Source organism: Anolis carolinensis, unplaced genomic scaffold (genome assembly GCF_035594765.1).
Source record: "Anolis carolinensis isolate JA03-04 unplaced genomic scaffold, rAnoCar3.1.pri scaffold_7, whole genome shotgun sequence".
NCBI lineage: Eukaryota > Metazoa > Chordata > Lepidosauria > Squamata > Dactyloidae > Anolis > Anolis carolinensis.
The window spans coordinates 3,445,360-3,467,637 of record NW_026943818.1 but is presented as its reverse complement, the minus strand read 5'-3'; the positions used below and the strand labels follow the sequence as shown (position 1 = coordinate 3,467,637).

The window sequence follows — 22,278 nt, the reverse complement described above, 5'->3', positions numbered from 1 at the left end:
TGTTGATTATTATATGATTATATAATGCTACACTATGCTGCAATATTATTAGTAATATCGCATGTAATATTCCTCCCAATGGGAATGGAATAAGGACTGCTTTGGAGTAGAGTGGAATTTCCTTCTCTGGAAGGAGAATGAATGGCTATCTGTCGGGAGGGAGCGAATGGTGCCTTTATGAATTGGGAGGGATCTAGGAATAAAAAAGGGGCTGCGCCTTTAAGGCGGAGAGGCGTGTGCGCAGGCGCAGTGGGCCTCGCCCCTGCCTTCTCCTCCGCCCGCGCACCTGCGTCCGTTCTGCCAGGCCAGGTGGGCGGGGCGGGCGGAGCCGGGCTCCCTCGAGCGGCTCCGCCATTGGCTGTGCCTTTCCTCGGGCCACGCCCCTCCCCGTGTGGCCCCGCCCCTCCGTCCCCCTGGCGGCGCAGAAGGGAGATGCGCTTCCCGGAGGAGGAGGAGGAGGATGAAGGCCGCCCTCCTGCCGCTGCTGCTGCTCCTGCCGCCCTGCGCCGGGGCCTTCCTCGCCGGGCCTCTCGGTGATTATTATTAGTATTATTATTGCCCTTCTTCCCTCTTCGTCCCCCAAGCTAGGCTTCCCTGACGTCATTCTTCTCCTTCCCTTGCCTCCCCAGCTAGGCTTCTATTTCATTATAGATTATTATTGTTATTATTATTATTAAGCCTCCTTTATTCCCCCCCCCAAGCTAGGCTTCTATATTATTATTACAGTATTATTATTAATAATTATTATAAGACCCTTGTTCTTTCCTAACCCCCAAGCTAGACTATTATATTATTATTATTATATATTATTATAATATTAATAATATTAATAATAATATTATTATTATTATTATTATTATTATTATTATTATATATTATTATTAATAATAAGACCCTTCATCTTTCCTAGTCCCCCAAGCTAACTTCTATATTATTATTATTATTATTAAGCCTTCTATATTGCCCCCCCAAGCTAGGCTTCTATGTTATTATATATAATTATTATTATATTATTATTATTAATAATAAGACCCTTCTTCTTTCTTAACCCCCAAGCTAGGCTTCTTTATTATTATTATTATTATTATTATTATATTTGTATTAATAATAAGACCCTTTATCTTTCCTAACCCCTCAAGCTAGGCTTCTATATTATTATTATTATTATTATTATATTTTTATTAATAATAAGACCCTTTATCTTTCCTAACCCCCAAGCTAGACATCTTATTATTATTATTATTATTATTATAATATATTATATATTATTATTAATAATAAGACCCTTTATCTTTCCTAGTCCCCCAAGCTAGACTTCTATATATTATTATTATTATTATTATTATTATTATTATTATTATTATTATTATTATTTAGCCTCCTTTATTGGCCCCTCCAAGCTAGGCTTCTATATTATTATTATATATTATTATTATTGTATTATTATTAATAATAATAAGACCCTTCTTTCCTAACCCCTCAAGCTAGGCTTCTATATTATATTATTATTATTATTATTGTATTATTATTATTAATAATAAGACCCTTTATCTTTCCTAACTCCCAAGCTAGGTTTCTATATTATTATTATCATTATTAATATATTTTTATTAATAATAAGACCCTTTATCTTTCCTAACCACACAAGCTATGCTTCTCATTATTATTATTATTATTATTATTATTATTATTATTATTAAGACCCTTCATCTTTCTTAGCCCCCCAAGCTAGACTTCTATATAGCATTATTTATTATTATTATTATTATTATTATTATTATTATTATTATTATTTATAAGCCCCTTCTCCTTTCCTAGCCCCCCAAGCTAGGCTTCTATATTATTATTATTATTCATAGACTCTTTCTCCTCTCCTACATCCCCACTAGGATCCCATTAGCTTCCCTGACATCATCATTATTATTAATAATAATACTAATAATCCCTTATCCCTCTCCAAACTAGTCTTGTTGTTGTTGTTATTATTATTATTACTGTTACCCTTCTCCATTTCTAACCCCTCTAGACTTGTCATTATTACTGTTATTATTGCTATTATTATTAGGCCCCTTCCCCTCTCCTACCACCCACCGCCTTTTAGGGTTCTCTGTCATCGTCATTATTTATTAAGCCCTTTCTCAAGACTATTATGATGATGATTATTAATATCCTTTTCCTCTCCTACCCTCCCTCAGGTAAGCTTTCCTGACATTATTATTATTGTTATTTATAGATCCCTCTCCTAGCCAGCCCCACAGCTAGGTATCATCATCATTATTATTATTATTATTATTATTATTATTATTATTATTATTATATGCTGAAATAAGGCTTTCAGCATATTCATACACTTTCAATATCCTGTTATTATTATTATTATTATTATTATTATTATTATTATTATTAGACTTTCCTGTCATTATTATTATTATTATTATTAGACTTTCCTGTCATTATTATTATTATTATTATTAGACTTTCTTATTATTATTATTATTATTATTATTATTATTATTATTATTATTCTATGCTGAAATAAGGCTTTCAGCATATTCATACACTTTCAATAACCTATTATTATTATTATTATTAGACTTTCCTGTCATCATCATAATCATCATCATTATTATTATTATTATTATTATTATGTGCTGAAATAAGGCTTTCAGCATATTCATACACTTTCAATATCCTATTATTATTTTTATTATTATTATTATTATTAGACTTTCCTGTCATTATTATTATTATTATTATTATGTGCTGAAATAAGGCTTTCAGCATAATCATACACTTTCAATATCCTATTATTATTATTATTATTAGACTTTCCTGTCATTATTATTATTATTATTATTCTATGCTGAAATAAGGCTTTCATCATATTCATTCACTTTGAATATCCTATTTCCAACCCTGCTTCTCTCTGGGCTGGGCCTCAATATATATAATTCATATATATATATATATGTGTGTGTGTGTGGGTATATATAGATATAGATATATCTGCCTTAATGGCAGGCCTATTCACGCTTTTTGCATTGTTTATTTGCATTGTCTATTGTTTAAAATGCAATTAAACCGATCTCCTCTGTCTTTGGGCCTTGGCCAAAAGTCTGCTGGGAAGCCATTATATTTATATGTGTGTTGCCTTATGCATAGCTTTCACTGTACCTGATATTATTATTATTATTATTATTATTATTATTATTATTCCATATGCAATAACATCATTGCATGCTTATTGTAATTTATTAATGTCTTTGGCACTATGCTGAGTTCCCATGCTCCTGTATGGTATGAAGGAAATGCAATTATTATTATTATTATTATTATTATTATTATTATTATTATTATTATTATTCTATTAGTTCCCATGCTCCTGTATGGTATTAAGGAAATGCTATTATTATTATTATTATTATTATTATTATTATTATTATTATTTTGTTAGTTCCCATGCTCCTGTATAGTATTAAGGAAATGCAATTATTATTATTATTATTATTATATTGTTAGTTCCTATGCTCCTGTATGGTATGAAGGAAATGCAGTTGTTATTATTATTATTATTATTATTATTATTATTATTATTATTATTATTATTATATTGTTAGTTCCCATGCCCCTGTATGGTATTAAGGAAATGCAATTATTATTATTATTATTATTATTATTATTATTGTTGTTGTTGTTATATTGTTAGTTCCCATGCTCCTGTATAGTATGAAGGAAATGCTGTTGTTGTTGTTGTTGTTGTTGTTTGTTCCCATGCTCCTGTATGGTATGAAGGAAATGCAATAATAATAATAATAATAATAATAATAATAATAATAATAATAATAATAATAATAATAATAATAATATTGTTAGTTCCCATGCTCTTGTATGGTATTAAGGAAATGCAATTATTATTATTATTATTATTATTATTATTATTATTATTATTATATCGTTAGTTCCCATGCTCCTGTATAGTATGAAGGAAATGCTGTTGTTGTTGTTGTTGTTGTTGTTGTTGTTAGTTCCCATGCTCCTGTATGGTATGAAGGAAATGCAATAATAATAATAATAATAATAATAATAATAATAATAATATTGTTAGTTCCCATGCTCCTGTATGGTATTAAGGAAATGCAATTATTATTATTATTATTATTATTATTATTATATTGTTAGTTCCCATGCTCCTGTATAGTATGCAGGAAATGCTGTTGTTGTTGTTGTTGTTGTTGTTAGTTCCCATGCTCCTGAATGGTATTAAGGAAATGCAATTATTATTATTATTATATAAATTATATTATTGTTGTTATGTTTGTTATTGGAGAAATGTGCATAAAACACTTAAGAGTATTATCATGTATTGATATGCCGCCATGTAAATAACCACAGGAATAATAATCATCTTTATTCTTCACAACCTCTGAGGATGTGGGTGAAACGTCAGGAGAGAATGCTTCTGGAACGTGGCCAGACAGCCCTGAAAACACACAACAACCCAATCATCATCATCATCATAATCATACAATTTCCAGAAGTATCGCTTATTTGATATGGCACCATGTCAATAAAACACAGGATTGGGTTGCTGGGAGTTTTCCATGTCCCAGAAGCATTCTCTCCTGACGTTTCGCCCACGTCTACGGCAGGCATCCTCAAGAGGTGGTGAGGTCTGTTGGGAAACGGGGCGAGTGAAGTTGATGTATCTGTCGAATGTCCCAACCAAGGATTCCTCCCCAGGCAGGAAGCAGCCAGGCTTTGGAGCTGCAAGGCTGTTCAATGCTAATCGCGGTGGCCAAGTGACCGTTTCTTCTCTTTTACCTTCTTCCTTCCTTCCTTTTTTCCCTTCTCTCTTCTCTCGTGGCTTTCCGGCTAATCCCTTAATCTTCTCATCTCCCGGAACGGTTCTAATCCCGGAGCCAAGGGTTTGCCCAGTAAATCCCAGCATCCTGTTCCCTCCCAAGGGGAGAGGCCTGGGATTTCTAGCACAGGGCCACAAACCAAGGACGACAACAACAACAAAAATAAAGAGAAGGAGCGGGAACAACCAGCATCCACACTGCAGAATGAATGCAGCTTGATCCTGCTTTAACTGCATTGGAGTATCCTGGGAGATGTAGTTTGGTGGGACACCAAAATAATAATAATAATAATAATAATAATAATAATAATAATAATAATAATAAATCCAGCATGTCTATCTTGTTTGCTGTGTCATACAATAAAATAATAATAAATAAATAAATAAATAAATAAATCCAGCATGTCTATCTTGTTTGCTGTGTCATACAATAAAATAATAATAATAATAATAATAAATCCAGCATGTCTATCTTGTTTGCTGTGTCATACAATAAAAAAATAATAAATAAATAAATAAATACATAAATCCAGCATGTCTATCTTGTTTGCTGTGTCATACAATAAAATAATAATAATAATAATAAATAAATAAATAAATCCAGCATGTCTATCTTGTTTGTTGTGTCATACAATAAAATAATAATAATAATAATAATAAATAAATAAATAAATCCAGCATGTCTATCTTGTTTGCTGTGTCATACAATAAAATAATAATAATAATAATAATAATAATAATAATAAATCCAGCATGTCTATCTTGTTTGCTGTGTCATACAATAAAATAATAATAATAATAATAATAATAATAATAATAATAATAATAATAATAATAATAATGTAAGTATTAATAATAATGGCAGGATTCCACCTAAACATTAGGAAGAGCCTCCGGACATTCAGAGCTTCCTGGCTGGATGGCCATCTGTCGGGAGGGATCGGACTGAGCTCTCCTTTCATAGCAGAACGGGATTAGATTGGATAACCATTGGGATTTCTTTCCAGCTCTAGGGTTCTGTCATATACAGTAGAGTCTCACTTATCCAACACTCGCTTATCCAACGTTCTGGATTCAATGTTTTCAATACATAATGATAATTGGTGCTAAATTCATAAATACAGTAATTACTACATAGCATTACTGCATATTGAACTACTTTTTCTGTCAAATTTGTTGTATAACATGATGTTTTGGTGCTTAATTTGTAAAATCATAACCTAATTTGATGTTTAATAGGCTTTTCCTTAATCTCTCCTTATTATCCAACATATTCGCTTATCCAACATTCTGCCAGCCCGTTTACGTTGGATAAGCGAGACTCTACTGTATCTGTCATCCATCTCTCTCTCAATCATATCTATGCCTGACTGGCCATCTGTCGGGAGGGCTTGGATGGTGTCCTTAGATGGAGTTGGGGTTCCTTCCAACTCTAGAATTCTGTGTGTGTGTACAGTATGCATGTGTGTATGTCTACGGTGTGTATGTACGGTATGCATAGATATGTGAGTGTGTGTGTAGAGCTACATATGTATGTATACACATGCATACTGTATGTATACATATGTGTATATTCATATGTATGTATACAGTATGTGTACTTATATGCATAGGTGTAGTTGTATGTTTGTGTGTATATATGTGTGTACATATTTGTATATATGTTTGTGTATATTTTACACATGTATGTGTATGCATGTGTGTGTGTTTTATGTCTGTCTATATGTGTTGTGTGAATTTATGTGTATGCTTATGTGTGTGTATATATATGTGTGTGTGTACATCTTTGTATATATGTTTGTGTATATTTTACACATGTATATGTATGCATGTGTGTGTATTTTATGTCTGTCTATATGTGTTGTGTGAATTTATGTGTATGTTTATGTGTGTGTATATATATGTGTGTGTGTACATCTTTGTATATATGTTTGTGTATATTTTACACATGTATATGTATGCATGTGTGTGTATTTTATGTCTGTCTATATGTGTTGTGTAAATTTTTGTGTATGTTTATATGTGTATATATATGTGTGTGTGTGAATATATGTGTACTTATATGCATAGGTGTAGTTGTATGTTTGTGTGTGTGTGTGTATATATATGTGTGTGTACATCTTTGTATATATGTTTGTATATTTTTCACATGTATATGTATGTATATATGTGTATTTTATGTCTGTCTATATGTGTTGTGTGAATATATGTGTATGCTTAGGTGTGTATATATATGTGTGTACTTATATGCATAGGTGTAGTTGTATATGTGTGTATGTTGGTGTGTATATATGTGTGTACATATTTATATATATATATGTTTGTGTGTACATATTTGTATATATATGTCTGTATATTTTACACACGTATATGTATGTATATGTGTGTATTTTATGTCTGTCTATATGTGTTGTGTGAATTTATGTGTATGCTTAGGTGTGTATATATATGTGTGTACTTATATGCATAGATGTAGTTGTATGTGTGTATATATGTGTGTATGTATTTGTATATATGTCTGTGTATATTTTACACATGTATATGTATTTATATGTGTGTATTTTATGTCTGTCTATATGTGTTGTGTGAATTTATGTGTATGCTTAGGTGTGTATATATATGTGTGTACTTATATGCATAGGTGTAGTTGTATGTGTGTATATATGTGTGTACGTATTTGTATATATGTTTGTGTATATTTTACACATGTATATGTATGTATATGTGTGTATTTTATGTTTGTCTATATGTGTTGTGTGTATACTTAGGTGTGTATATATATGTGTGTACTTATATGCATAGATGTAGTTGTATGTGTGTATATATGTGTGTATGTATTTGTATATATGTCTGTGTATATTTTACACATGTATATGTATTTATATGTGTGTATTTTATGTCTGTCTATATGTGTTGTGTGAATTTATGTGTATGCTTAGGTGTGTATATATATGTGTGTACTTATATGCATAGGTGTAGTTGTATGTGTGTATATATGTGTGTACATATTTGTATATATGTTTGTGTATATGTGTGCATTTTATGTCTGTATATATGTGTATGTTTATATGTGTATATATATGTGTGTATATGTGTGTATATGTGAATATATATGTATGTTTATATGTGTATGAATATGTAAATGTGTGTTTATATGTCTGTCTATATATGTGTGTGTGTGTGTATTTATAGGTCTACATGTCTGCCTGCCTGTATATATGTGTGTGTGTGTCTGTGTAAATATGCATTTGTGTGTGTGAATATATGTGTGTACTTATATGCATAGGTGTAGTTGTATGTGTGTATATGTGTGTACGTATTTGTATATATGTTTGTGTATATGTGTACATTTTATGTCTGTATATATGTGTATGTTTATATGTGTATATATGTGTGTGTATATGTATATGTGAATATATGTGTATGTTTATATGTGTATGAATATGTAAATGTGTGTTTATATGTCTGTCTATATATATGGGTGTGTGTGTGTGTGTGTGTATTTATAGGTCTACATGTCTGCCTGCCTGTATATATGTGTGTGTGTGTCTGTGTAAATATGCATTTGTGTGTGTGAATATATGTGTGTACTTATATGCATAGGTGTAGTTGTATGTGTATATATATGTGTGTACGTATTTGTATATATGTTTGTGTATATGTGTGCATTTTATGTCTGTATATATGTGTATATATATGTGTGTGTATATGTCTGTATATGTGAATATATGTGTATGTTTATATGTGTATGAATATGTAAATGTGTGTTTATATGTCTGTCTATATATATGGGTGTGTGTGTGTATTTATAGGTCTACATGTCTGCCTGCCTGTATATATGTGTATGCATATGTGTGTGTGAATATATGTGTGTGTGTTGTGATTACCCGCGGGGCCCAAGCCAACATGCCAGAAAGACCGTGTGCTTGGAACTTACCTGCAGGCCAGGTGTGTCTGTTTACCTGCCGGACGGCTGACGTGGCGCCTGGGACGGAGAAGGCGGTGGCACCCGCCGTGAGCAAGCACCTTCTCCTTCAGAGGGACCCCAAGAGGCCATCCAGCCCAACCCCATTCAAACCCTCCCGACAGACGGCCATCCATCCATGTATATGATAGATATGATTGAGAAGAAGAGATGATAGATATTGACTCTAGCCCAGACACCTTTTTTGCTATGAGGCAAGGACACCATCCGATCCCTCCCAACAGATGGTCATCCAGCCTCTGCTTAATAATAATAATAATAATAATAATAATAATAATAATAATAATAAACTTTATTTTTATATCCCGCCCCATCTCCCCGAAGGGACTCGGGGCGGCTCACAACGGGGACAAGCCCGAACAACAACATAATTAACATAAACTTAAAACATTCCAACAATACACAAAATAAAATAATGGACAAATACATTAAAAAGCCTCTCGAGTCTGCATTCATTGCCACCAAAAATAACAAAAATATAGAAGTGCTAATATATATAATGCAATTTTATTGTGCTCCAAGCAGCCTTTGAGTCTTAAATCATCTGTTGGGGGAAATGACTGTAATAATAATAATACCGTATATACTTGAGTATAAGCCGACCCGAATATAAGGCACCTAATTTTACCACAAAAAAACTGGGAAAACATTGACTCCAGTATAAGCCGAGGGTGGGAAATTTCAGAAATAAAAATGGATACCAATAAAATTAGATTTTTGAATATTTACCCGTATATACTTGAGTATAAGCCGACCCGAATATAAGCCGAGGCGGGTAAGAAGTAAACATTATTATTTGTGTATGTGTGTTTGTCAGTATACACACACACACACACACAAGACCTGGATTCTAAGCAGAAAGGGATCTCCAAATAAAAAAATATATATATATATATAACAATATATATTATATAAACACACACACAAGGCCTGAATTCTGAGCAGTTCTAATATATTACACATCACATATTATATACATTTACCAGGTGCAACGTAGTGGTGAGTCCCTCTCTTTGGGATGATGCTGGCCTCATCATATATAAATATTGTATTATACATTATAGTAATTGTCCAGCAATATATAATAAATGTTTATAGCAATATAGTAGTATAATACATTGCCAAAGAGAATATTATAGCAACATAGTAATATATCATATATATTATAGTAATATGTCTTCATATATATGTTGCTGGACATATTACTATCGTATATACTCGAGTATAAGCCGAACCGAATATAAGCTGAGGCTCCTAATCTTACCACAAAAAACTGGGAGAACATTGACTCCAGTATAAGCCGAGGGTGGGAATTTTCAGAAATAAAAATAGATACCAATAAAATTACATTTTGGAATATTTACCGTATATACTCGAGTATAAGCCGACCCGAATATAAGCTGAGGCACCTAATTTTACCACAAAAAAACTGGGAAAATGTTGACTCCGGTATAAGCCGAGGGAGGGAAATTTCAGAAATAAAAATAGATACCAATAAAATTACATTTTTGAATATTTACCCGTATATACTTGAGTATAAGCCGACCCGAATATAAGCCGAGACACCTAATTTTACTACAAAAAAACTGGGAAAACATTGACTCCAGTATAAGTTGAGGGTGGGAAATTTCAGAAATAAAAATAGATACCAATAACATTACATTAATTGAGGCATCGGTAGGTTAAATGTTTTTGAATATTTACATAACACTTTAATTTCAGATAAGATTGTCCAACTCTGATTAAATCGTTATTCTCATCTTCTTCAATGTAAATGTGCTTATGTATCCTTTTAATAATAATAATAATAATGTATCCTTTTATAAATACAGGAAAATAATACATGTAATAATAAATACAGGAAAATAATACATGTAATAATAAATACAGGAAAATAATACATGTAATAATAAATAGAGTAAAATAATAAATGTATTATTAATAATAAAATAGAGTAAAATAAATGTAAAAGTAACAACAATAATAGAGTAAAATAATAAAATAAAATAATAAATGTAATAATAATTAATAGAGTAAAATAATAAATGTATTATTAATAATAAAAATAGAGTAAAATAAATGTAAAAGTAACAACAATAATAGAGTAAAATAATAAATCTATATACAGTAGAGTCTCACTTATCCAAGCTAAACGGGCCGGTAGAAGCTTGGATAAGCAAATATCTTGGATAATAAGGAGGGGTTAAGGAAAAGCCTATTAAACATCAAATTAGGTTATGGTTTTACAAATTAAGCATCATGTTTTACAACAAATTTGACAGAAAAAGCAGTTCAATATGCAGTTATGTTATGTTGTATTAACTGTATTTACGAATTTAGCATCAACATATCACGATATATTGAAAACATTGACTACAAAAATGGCTTGGATAATCCAGAAACTTGGATAAGTGAGGCTTGGATAAGTGAGACTCTACTGTATATAAAAGGGTAATGAAATTTTGGCCTAGGACAAAACCACAAAACTACACATCCCAGAAACACTAAACTTGGCAGCACAACCCCTCATCCATGCCTCTACGTTCATACAACAAAAAGAAAAGAAAAATAAAGTCCTAATTAGAGGGAGAGGAAGAATTGTTTTTATCCTATTGCTGCCAGTTAGAAGGCTAAGCTCCACCCACTTGGTCTCCTAGCAACCCACTCAGCCCAGGGGACAGGCAGAGTTAGGCCTCACTTAGGCCTCTTCCACACTGCCTATAAAATACAGATTATCTGATTTGAACTGGATTATATGGCAGTGCAGACTCAAGGCCCTTCCACACAGCTATATAACCCATTTATAATGGACTTAATGTCAGGGGAAAACCTTTAAACTTTACCTTAACCACCACCAATTCCTCATTACTTTTATTTCCCAGACCACCAGACTTCGCCACAGCAACGCGTGGCCGGGCACAGCTAGTACAGTATATAATGCAATTTATTGTGCTGCAAGCAGCCTTTGAGTCTTAAATCATCTGTTGGGGGAAATGACTGTAATAATCATCATCATCATCATAATCTATTTTCCTGGACGTGTGTTTGATCAGAGCTTTTCCTTTAGGAACAAAAGGCGGAAGGGCGGAGGCGAAAGCGGTCTGTTTTTCCTCCAGCGCTAAATCTCCCAATCCTCCCTCGCTGTGCAAATAGACTCGGGTTTATCTTTCCTGGTTATATAAGGCCTCCTTTTTTGGTGTCCTTTATGAAAATGTAATGTATTGCTGTCTCAATGGGCCTCGGAGCCGTTTCTAACCAATGCGAGTTCCCCAGAGCCAACCCAATGATCAGTAATAACAACAATGCATAGTCGAAAGTCATTTGGGACCCCCAAAGACCATCCAGTCGGACCCTCTTTTATGCTGAAACCCATAAGCACAACCTCCCTGCAAAGGGAGGGCTTTGCAATGATGTCGGATATAATAAATATGCCGTTCTTGTTCTGTCTTTGCCCAGATTCCTGTCCCCGGAGCCTGGACTGCGCCCTTCAGCGGAGGGAATTCTGCCCGCCCGGGTCTGGCGCTTGCGGCCCTTGCCTGCCCCAATTCGCAGAGGATGCCGAGGGGAGATGCACCCCAAAGACCCCCGCCATGGACGCCGCAGGTAGCACCCCTTTGCCCCGTTCCCTCAAAGGCTGGGTGGCTGGGCCTCTGTCGGGAGGGGTTGAGTTATGCCTTCCTGCCTGATGGAAGGGCTGGGCTGGACGAGATGGCCTTCAGGGGTCCCTTCCAACTCTAGATATCAATACAGATATATAAATACAGATATATTTTCTATCTATGTATCCTATCTATGGCTGGATGGCCATCTGTCGGGAAGGTTTGGTTGGTGCCTTGCTTTGTGGCAGAAGAGATTGGACTAAATGGCCCTTCGGGATCCCTTTCTATATAGGATTATATATCTATTGTACACATGTATCTATTATTATTATTATTATTATTATTATTATTATTATTACAGTAGAGCCTTGCTTATCCAACATAAACAGGCCGGCAGAACGTTGGATAAGCGAATATGTTGGATAATAAGGAGAGATTTAAGGAAAAGCCTATTAAACATCAAATTAGGTTATGATTTTACAAATTAAGCACCAAAACATTATGTTAGACAACAAATTTGACAGAAAAAGTAGTTCAGTATGCAGTAAGGCTACGTAGTAATGACTGTATTTACGAATTTAGCACCAAAATATCACGATGTATTAAAAACAATGACTACAAAAATGCGTTGGATAATCCAGAACGTTGGATAAGCGAGACTCATATATATATATAAATCCTATCTATATCATATCAATGTCTGGATGGCCATCTGTTGGGAAGGTTTGGTTTGGTGCCTTGCCTTGTGGCAGAAGGGGTTGGATTGGATGGCCCTTCGGGGTCCCTTTTAACTTTAGGATTATATATCTATTGTATACATGTATACGTGTATAATATCTATGGCTGGATGGCCATCTGTTGGGAAGGTTTGGTTTGGTGCCTTGCTTTGTGGCAGAAGGGGTTGGATTGGATGGCCCTTCGGGGTCCCTTTCAACTTTAGGATTATATATCTATTGTATACATGTATACGTGTATAATATCTATGGCTGGATGGCCATCTGTTGGGAAGGTTTGGTTTGGTGCCTTGCTTTGTGGCAGAAGGGGTTGGATTGGATGGCCCTTCGGGGTCCCTTTCAACTTTAGGATTATATATCTATTGTATACATGTATACGTGTATAATATCTATGGCTGGATGGCCATCTGTTGGGAAGGTTTGGTTTGGTGCCTTGCTTTGTGGCAGAAGGGGTTGGATTGGATGGCCCTTCGGGGTCCCTTTCAACTTTAGGATTATATATCTATTGTATACATGTATACGTGTATAATATCTATGGCTGGATGGCCATCTGTTGGGAAGGTTTGGTTTGGTGCCTTGCTTTGTGGCAGAAGGGGTTGGATTGGATGGCCCTTCGGGGTCCCTTTCAACTTTAGGATTATATATCTATTGTATACATGTATACGTGTATAATATCTATGGCTGGATGGCCATCTGTTGGGAAGGTTTGGTTTGGTGCCTTGCTTTGTGGCAGAAGGGGTTGGATTGGATGGCCCTTCGGGGTCCCTTTCAACTTTAGGATTATATATCTATTGTATACATGTATACGTGTATAATATCTATGGCTGGATGGCCATCTGTTGGGAAGGTTTGGTTTGGTGCCTTGCTTTGTGGCAGAAGGGGTTGGACTGGATGGCCTTTGGGGGTCCCTTTCAACTTTAGGATTATATATCATATACAGATATCTATCTCTATCATAGCTCTTATATCTACAGCTAGATGGCCATCTTTTGGGTTGTTTTGGTTGGTGCCTTCCTTTATTCAATATGCTTTAATATATGTATTTTACATATATATTTATATGCATTTTGTAAATATTCAAATGTGTGAATTTGAATATTTCAACCATGCAAATTTGAATATTCGAAAGCATATATTATTAGTATTAGTATTATTATTATTAGTGACATTTATATCCTGCCCTTCTCACCCCGAAGGGGACTCAGGGTGGCTTGCAAGTTATATGTACATACAATAAATTATATTATTAGCATAGCACAATATAAGCATTATATATTACTATATTGTACTATACCACTATATTGCAATATTATTAGTAATATTACATGTAATATTCTTTACTCCTTGTCTGTTTTGGGTTTTAGTGCGAGCTTCGCTTCCCAACTTAGAGGAAGAAATTGATCTGGTGGCAGATGCCGCCAGCCGGATCCACCTGCGGCAAAATGGTAAGATTAGTATTAATAATAATAAATTATTGAATATTCACGATATTAATAATAATAATGGGGCTTTTATCCAAGCGCCGGGTATAGATATAATATGTCTATATTATGTTCTGTAAGTCACTAAACTCCGGCATGGCTTCTTCTTTCGCTTTCTCCGTCTCTCCCTGTTATTTTGCATCTCAAAGGGACAGAAACGACAACTCCCAGGGGCCCGCCTTCCAGGGTCGGCGCACAGAAGAGCCGGAAGGGAAGTCCCGCCCCCACGCCGCCCGTCAAATACTCTCCGGTGGATGCGCCCCGGCTGTCGTCCAACGACGCCCTCATCCTGGGTGAGTCACACTCTCTCGGGGTCATAGGATAATAATAATAATAATAATAATAATAATAATAATAATAATAATAATAATAATAATGTAATAATATATCTCATCCCTAAAATTATTATTATTATTATTATTATTATTATTATTATTATTATTATTATTATTACTGTTATTCTCAAGGTAATTATATCTCTCAGTCCTATTATTATTATTATTATTATTATTATTACTGTTATTTTCCTTTATCTTGCAGGGATGATTGTCGTCTGTACAGCCGCAGGCATCGCAGCTTTGGTCGTGGCCGCCGTTTGCTGGTGCAGGTAAAGTCAACATTGATACGTTGTTGGATAATTCAGTATATAAATTTGAAGAATATGACTATGTAAATTTGAATAAGCAAGTATGTGAATATTTTGTGAATATTCAAATCTGTGAATCACCGTTGTTGTTATTATTATTATTATTATTATTATTATGTATAAGCCTCTTCTCCTTTCCTAGCCCCCCAAGTTAGGCTTCCCTGACATCATTATTTTATTATTATTATTATTATTATTATTATTATTATTATTATTCATAAGCCCTGTCTCCTCTCCTACATCCCCACTAGGATGGCATTAGCTTCCCTGACCTTATTATTATTATTATTATTATTATTATTATTATTATTATTATTATTATGTATAAGCCTCTTCTTCTTTCCTAGCCCCCCAAGTTAGGCTTCCCTGACATCATTATTTTATTATTATTATTATTATTATTATTATTATTATTATTATTATTATTCATAAGCCCTGTCTCCTCTCCTACATCCCCACTAGGATGGCATTAGCTTCCCTGACCTTATTATTATTATTATTATTATTATGTATAAGCCTCTTCTTCTTTCCTAGCCCCCCAAATTAGGCTTCCCTACTATCATCATTATTTTATTATTACTATTATTATTATTACTCATAGGTCCTGTCTCCTCTCCTACATCTCCACTAGGATCGCATTAGCTTCCCTGACCTTATTATTATTATTATTATTATTATTATTATTATTATTATTATTATGTATAAGCCTCTTCTCCTTTCCTAGCCCCCAAGTTAGGCTTCCCTGACATCATCATCATCATCATCATCATCATCATATTATTATTATTATTATTATTATTATTATTATTATTATTATTCATAGGCCCTGTCTCCCCTCCTACATCCCCACTAGGATCGCATTCGCTTCTCTAACATTATTATTATTATTATTATTATTATTATTATTATTATTATTATTATTCATAGGTCCTGTCTCCTCTCCTACATCTCCACTAGGATCGCATTCGCTTCCCTGACCTTATTATTATTATTATTATTATTATTATTATTCATAGGTCCTGTCTCCTCTCCTACATCTCCACTAGGATCGCATTCGCTTCCCTGACCTTATTATTATTATTATTATTATTATTATTATTATTATTATTATTCATAGGTCCTGTCTCCTCTCCTACATCCCCACTAGGATCGCATTAGCTTCCCTGACATTATTATTATTATTATTATTATTATTATTATTATTATTATTATTCATAGGTCCTGTCTCCTCTCCTACATCTCCACTAGGATCGCATTAGCTTCCCTGACATTATTATTACTATTATTATTATTATTATTATTATTATTATTCATAGGCCCTGTCTCCTCGCCTACATTCCCACTAGGATCCCATTAGCTTCCCTGACCTTATTATTATTATTAATCTCTCTTATCCCTCTGTAAACTAGTCTTGTTGTTGTTGTTGTTGTTGTTGTTGTTGTTATTCTTAGGCCCTGTCTCCTTTCCTACGTCCCCACTAGGATCGCATTAGCTTCCCTGGCCTTATTATTATTATTATTATTATTATTATTATTATTATTAATCTCTCTTATCCCTCTGTAAACTAGTCTTCTTGTTGTTGTTGTTGTTGTTGTTGTTGTTGTTAGGCCCTGTCTCCTCTCCTACATCCCCACTAGGATTGCATTAACTTCCCTGGCCTCAACATCATTATTATTATTATTATTATTATTATTATTAATCTCTCTTATCCCTCTATAAACTAGTCTTGTTGTTATTGTTATTATTATTATTATTATTACTGTTGCCCTTCTCCTTTTCTACCTCCCTCTAGAATATTCGAAAGTGTATATTTGAATCTTTTGAATATGTAAATTCTGATGTTTCCCGCTGTGCAGGGAAAGTGGGTGGGTGGGTTTGGGTGGGAGGCTGACCCGGAATGCTATGCAATGCAATGCAATGACATGACATGCAATGCAGTTCAATGACATGCAATGCAAGGCAACACAATGCCATCTGACTCTGCCTGTCCTTCTCCCAAAGGCTTCAACGGGAGCTGCGCCTGGCCCAGAAGGCAGACTACCTGACCCAGAGGCAGCCCAGCCCTCCGTCCTACGATGCCGTTTCGGTAGGAGGCCTTTCACATCCCTTTGCTGCACGTCCTTGGTGCGCTACGCATCCCAGCCTGCATGCATTTATTTATTCTCTATTTCTTTTCGAAGCCCGGGGATAAGAAGCTGGCCCAAAGCGCCCAGATGTTCCACTATCAGCACCAGAAGCAGCAGATGCTCTCCGTCGAAAAGTGAGTTCCGACCTGCGCTCGGCCCTTCGTGCAAACCAAATGCAGGCGCTGCTCTAAGTCACACTCTCTCAGCCTCATAAGGAGGCAGTGGTGGCAAGTGTGTGAATATTATGCTCCTATTATTATTATTGTTGTTCTTGTTGTTGTTATTTATTTATTTATTTATTATGGCACAGCAAACAAAATAGATATGCTGGGTTTCGTATCACAAAATCACAAGTCGAACACTTCCCAAGTGTCTAGGACTGTGTGATGTGTTTTCAGATGATGCGTGCAGATCCCAGCAGGGTGGCCTTTTGCAGTTGGCAGATCATGATTTTGTCAATGCCTATTGTTTCCAAATGCCGGCTGAGATCTTTTGGCACGGCACCCAGTGTGCCCATCACCACTGGGACCACCTGCACTGGTTTCTGCCAGAGTCTTTGCAGTTCAATCTTGAGGTCCTGATAGCGGTTGAGTTTATTATTACTATCATCATAATTTTATTATTTTTATTATATCTATTACTCTATTATATTATGATTGTATTTTAATAATAATAATACTTATATAAGCCTAGATTTTCAGTCCTTTTTTTAAGGCTTATACTCGGGTGAGAGTCCTGGTTGGCTTATATTTGGGTCAGCTTATACTCGAGAATATATGGTACATTTATTATTTTTCTCTATTATTATATTTATTATTTTTCTCTATTATTGTTGCTACTATTACATTTAGATGAGAATAGTGATTTGATCAGAGTTGGACAGTCTTATCTTAAATTTGAGCTTTATGTAAATATTCAAAAACATTACCGATGTCTCAATTAATGTAATTTTATTGGTATCTATTTTTATTTCTGAAATTTACCACCCTCGGCTTTTCCCAGGGTTTTTTGTGGTAAAATTAGGTGCCTCGGCTTATAGTCGGGTCGGCTTATACTCGAGCATATATGGTACTTTATTCTTATATCCCGCCCCATCTCCCCGAGGGGACTCGGGGCGGCTTACAAAGGGACCAAGCCCAACAACATAATAAAATCCAAACACAACAATAAACACATCAGAATAAAACAAACAGCAACAACAATTTAAAACATGTTCAATGACCCAGAGCTATATAATTAGTCCTTCAATATTCAGACTAAAAGGCGAGGGATAAGGTTAATATATTACAATTTCTAATAATAGTAGGGGCTCATTCTAATGATCTTTAGTCAAAAATGGTTTGAAAAACCAAGTTTACAGATTTTTCCTTATTACATATAACCAACTTTATTATATTATATTAATATACTATATTAATTAGTAATATTGTATTGTTGTAATTACCATTATTATATTTTATTATTTTATTTTATTATTATGCATTATTTCTATTATTGTATTCTATTATTCTATTCTTGTATTTTATTATTACTTATAACCAACTTTATTATTATATAACTAGCTGTGCCCGGCCACGCGTTGCTGTGGTGTTGTCTGGTGGTGTTGGGTGAGAAATTGTTGAGGTAGTGGTGGTATTGAATGTCCGTTGTATGGTTGTCTTTATGTTTAGTATGCTCACTGAAGTGGATTATATGGCAGTGTAGAGTCAAGATAATCCAGTTCAAAGCAGATAATATAAGATTCTAAATGGGTTATATAGCTGTGTGGAAGAGCCTTGAGTCTACACTGCCATATAATCCAGTTAAAATCTGATAATCTGTGGAAGAGGCCTAAGTGAGGCCTAACTGTGCCTGTCTCCTGGGTTGAGTAGGTTGCTAGGAGACCAAGTGGGTGGAGCTTAGCCTTCAAACTGGCAGCAATTGGATAAAAGCAATTATTCCTCTCTCTCTAATTAGGACTTTATTTTTCTTTTCTTTTTGTTGTATCAACCTAGAGCTGTGGATGATGTGTTGTGTTGTCAAATTTCGAGGTTGGGGGGCGTGTAGTTTTGTTGTTTTGTGGGTCGCCGTGATGCCATCACTCTTTTATATATATAGATAGATTGACCCGTAGCTGCTGCATTTCCCACCCTCGTCTTATACTTGAGTCAATAAGTTTCCCCAGTTTTTTGTGGTAAAATTAGGTGCTTTGGCTTATATTAGGGTTGGCTTATACACGAGTATATACGGTAATATGGTGGTGGAGCCCACTTGGGAAGGTCACACACTCTCGGCCTCAAAGGCAAATCCAATCTAAATACTCAGGGATTTGTTCAGAATACGCTTTTAAAAAAAAAAAAAAAAAAAGAGCATTAGCCTATGATTCCAGGGCACTTGGGCCCAGATCCCCACTCATCCCTTGGGCAAGTCACACTCTCTCGGCCTCTGGGACTGATAGTTCTCCTGGGTCCCAATCCGCAGGCAGAAGGAGGAGACCAAGGTCCCCGAATCGGCTTCTTCGGACGAAGAGAACGAGGACGGTGACTTCACGGTCTACGAATGCCCCGGACTGGCTCCCGTGAGTAGCTCTGCGGGGATGATGGGACCCCCGCTCCTCCCTGCTTCCTTGCTACCGGTTCTAGATCTGGATGGAACTAATCGCATCTTTGTCTTGTTTTGGTCCTCCCAAATGACAGACCGGCGAAATGGAGGTGAAGAACCCGCTTTTTGACGACGCTTCCTTGCACCCGCCTCTTCCTCTGCCTCCTTCGCGCAAACCGCACCCGTGACCTGGCGAACTTGACTTGGACCCGGAAATGCAGGACTGGCCTCCTCCTTTGTTCCCACCCGTAACTTTGCAGCGGAGCCTCGGAGGTTTATTCCATTCCACCAGGGAGAAAAAGACCACAATGTCCGGGTTCTAGATTCCGGGTTCTAGGTTCCGGGTTCTAGGTTCCAGTTGTGCCGCTTTTCCTTTGGCCCTCGGAAGTTTATTCCATTCCTTTGGGGAGAAAAAGACCACAATGTCTGGGTTCTAGATTCCAGGTTCTAGGTTCCGGGTTCTGGGTTCCAATTGTGCCACTTTTCCTTTGGCCCTCGGAGGTTTATCCCATTCCGCCGGGGAGAAAAAGACCACAATCTCCGGGTTCTATGTTCCGGGTTCTAGGTTCCGATTGTGCCGCTTTTCCTTTGGCCCTCGGAGGTTTATTCCATTCCTTTGGGGAGAAAAAGACCACAATATCTGGGTTCTAGGTTCCGGGTTCTAGGTTCCAATTGTGCCACTTTTCCTTTGGCCCTCGGGGGTTTATTCCATTCCGTCGAGGAGAAAAATACCACAATGTCCGGGTTCTAGGTTCTGGGTTCCGGGTTGTGCCGTGTTTTTTTTTGGGCCCTCGATGGTTTATTCTATTCCGCCAGGGAGAAAAAGACCACAATGTCCGGGTTCTAGATTCCGGGTTCTAGATTCCGGGTTCTAGGTTCCAGTTGTGCCACTTTTCCTTTGGCCCTCGGAGGTTTATTTCATCCCGCCGGGGAGAAAAAGACCACAATGTCCGGGTTCTAGGTTCCGGGTTCTAGGTTCCGGTCATGCCATTTTTCCTTTGGCTTTTGGAATGGCTGCAAAAAAGGACGAAAGACATGGGATTTTGCGGGGAGGGATAAGAGGAGGAAATATTGGGATTTTTGGGGAATCATGGAATACATTGAGAGCCCAACTCGCCTGCTTTCCATTGCAGCGACGGAGGGCTTTAAATGTGCATTAAAAGGGATATATATATATAAACATAGCAAAAATTATAACTTAAATCCAATAGTTGCTTTCTCTCTCTCTCTCCTTTGCCCATTTTTGGCAAAGCTCTCGTCAGGCCAATCAAATTGATTTCTTCAATGTAATAATAGAATAAAATTAAATATTTTGCATCTGTTTCCCTGGAAACCGAATCTCCCCGTTCTTTGCAAACTCGGACAACACTTTCCCCCGTTTTAAAGGCCTAAAATGAAATGCTAATGTTTAACTTGTAGGTTTGTCGGTCAAAATTAAGCTATAAATAATGACAATCGTAAAAAATCATATTGCAACGCCCATCATCCTTCGCTTTTTCTGGTTTGGGGATGATGGGAGGTGCAATACAATTGGATCTCAATGGCTCCTGATCCTCAATTTGAGGTTGTTGTTTTCTCCATTTCGGTTTTAGTCCGAACCTTAATGGCGGTATCAATTCAAATCCACTTCGGAAATAATAATAATATACTTTATTTATATTCCGCTGTATTACAGAACACAAACATTCAATTCCGTTGCACAATTAACAAGGACAGAATATATAAACATCCCGGTAATGGAAACTTTATTATTATTATTATTATTATTATTATTATTTACGTTGCGGTAATGGAAGCTTGATTATTATTATTATTATTATTATTGACACAAAGACATAGGACAACACAGTAAACGAGATGTGTACGCTGGATTTTGTATCGCGAAACCACAAGTCGAACACTTCCCAAGTGTTTAGGGACTGTGTGATGTATTATTAATACTATTATTAATTATTATTATTATTTGTGTTACTCTGGCTGCAGCGAAAACAACGCACTTGCCTGAAGCATGCATTTCAGTGCACAGATTTTGCACAACTAGCAAAAGGGGAGGCGGGGAGGACGACACCGTGCTTTAATTTAATTTAATTTAATTTTTTCTTTCTATTTCTTGTACGGACTCCTTGTTTAGTACCACTTTCAGAAGCTCAAACTTTTATTAAAACGACCCGATTTCAACACGTTTCATGGCTGCTTGGTTTTGCTTTGCATCCAATGAGATGAATTAATTACTATTTGTATTTTATTTACACCTATGTTTGATTAA

General features: G+C 35.5%; 1 protein-coding gene across 1 annotated transcript; it reads left to right on the top strand.

Moving 5' to 3' along the window:
• The first annotated feature begins 263 nt into the window (after window positions 1–263).
• npdc1 (neural proliferation, differentiation and control 1) lies at window positions 264–22,194 on the top strand. Its single transcript, XM_062959545.1, has 9 exons — window positions 264–533; window positions 12,303–12,449; window positions 14,544–14,624; window positions 14,810–14,953; window positions 15,201–15,267; window positions 17,308–17,392; window positions 17,487–17,566; window positions 19,893–19,989; window positions 20,108–22,194. The coding sequence occupies exons 1-9, from the start codon at window positions 461–463 to the stop codon at window positions 20,198–20,200; spliced, it is 867 nt and encodes a 288-aa protein (XP_062815615.1). The 5' UTR covers window positions 264–460; the 3' UTR covers window positions 20,201–22,194.
• Window positions 22,195–22,278: the final 84 nt, after the last annotated feature.

What these genes read in the sequence shown, in the direction of transcription:
- npdc1 (XM_062959545.1), top strand. Translation starts at nt 461, where the DNA reads ATGAAGGCCGCCCTCCTGCCGCTGCTGCTGCTCCTGCCGCCCTGCGCC. An exon ending in CGTCCTACGATGCCGTTTCG is followed by an intron (nt 17,393 to 17,486) that starts GTAGGAGGCCTT and finishes TTCTTTTCGAAG; the next exon opens with CCCGGGGATAAGAAGCTGGC. An exon ending in AATGCCCCGGACTGGCTCCC is followed by an intron (nt 19,990 to 20,107) that starts GTGAGTAGCTCT and finishes CCCAAATGACAG; the next exon opens with ACCGGCGAAATGGAGGTGAA.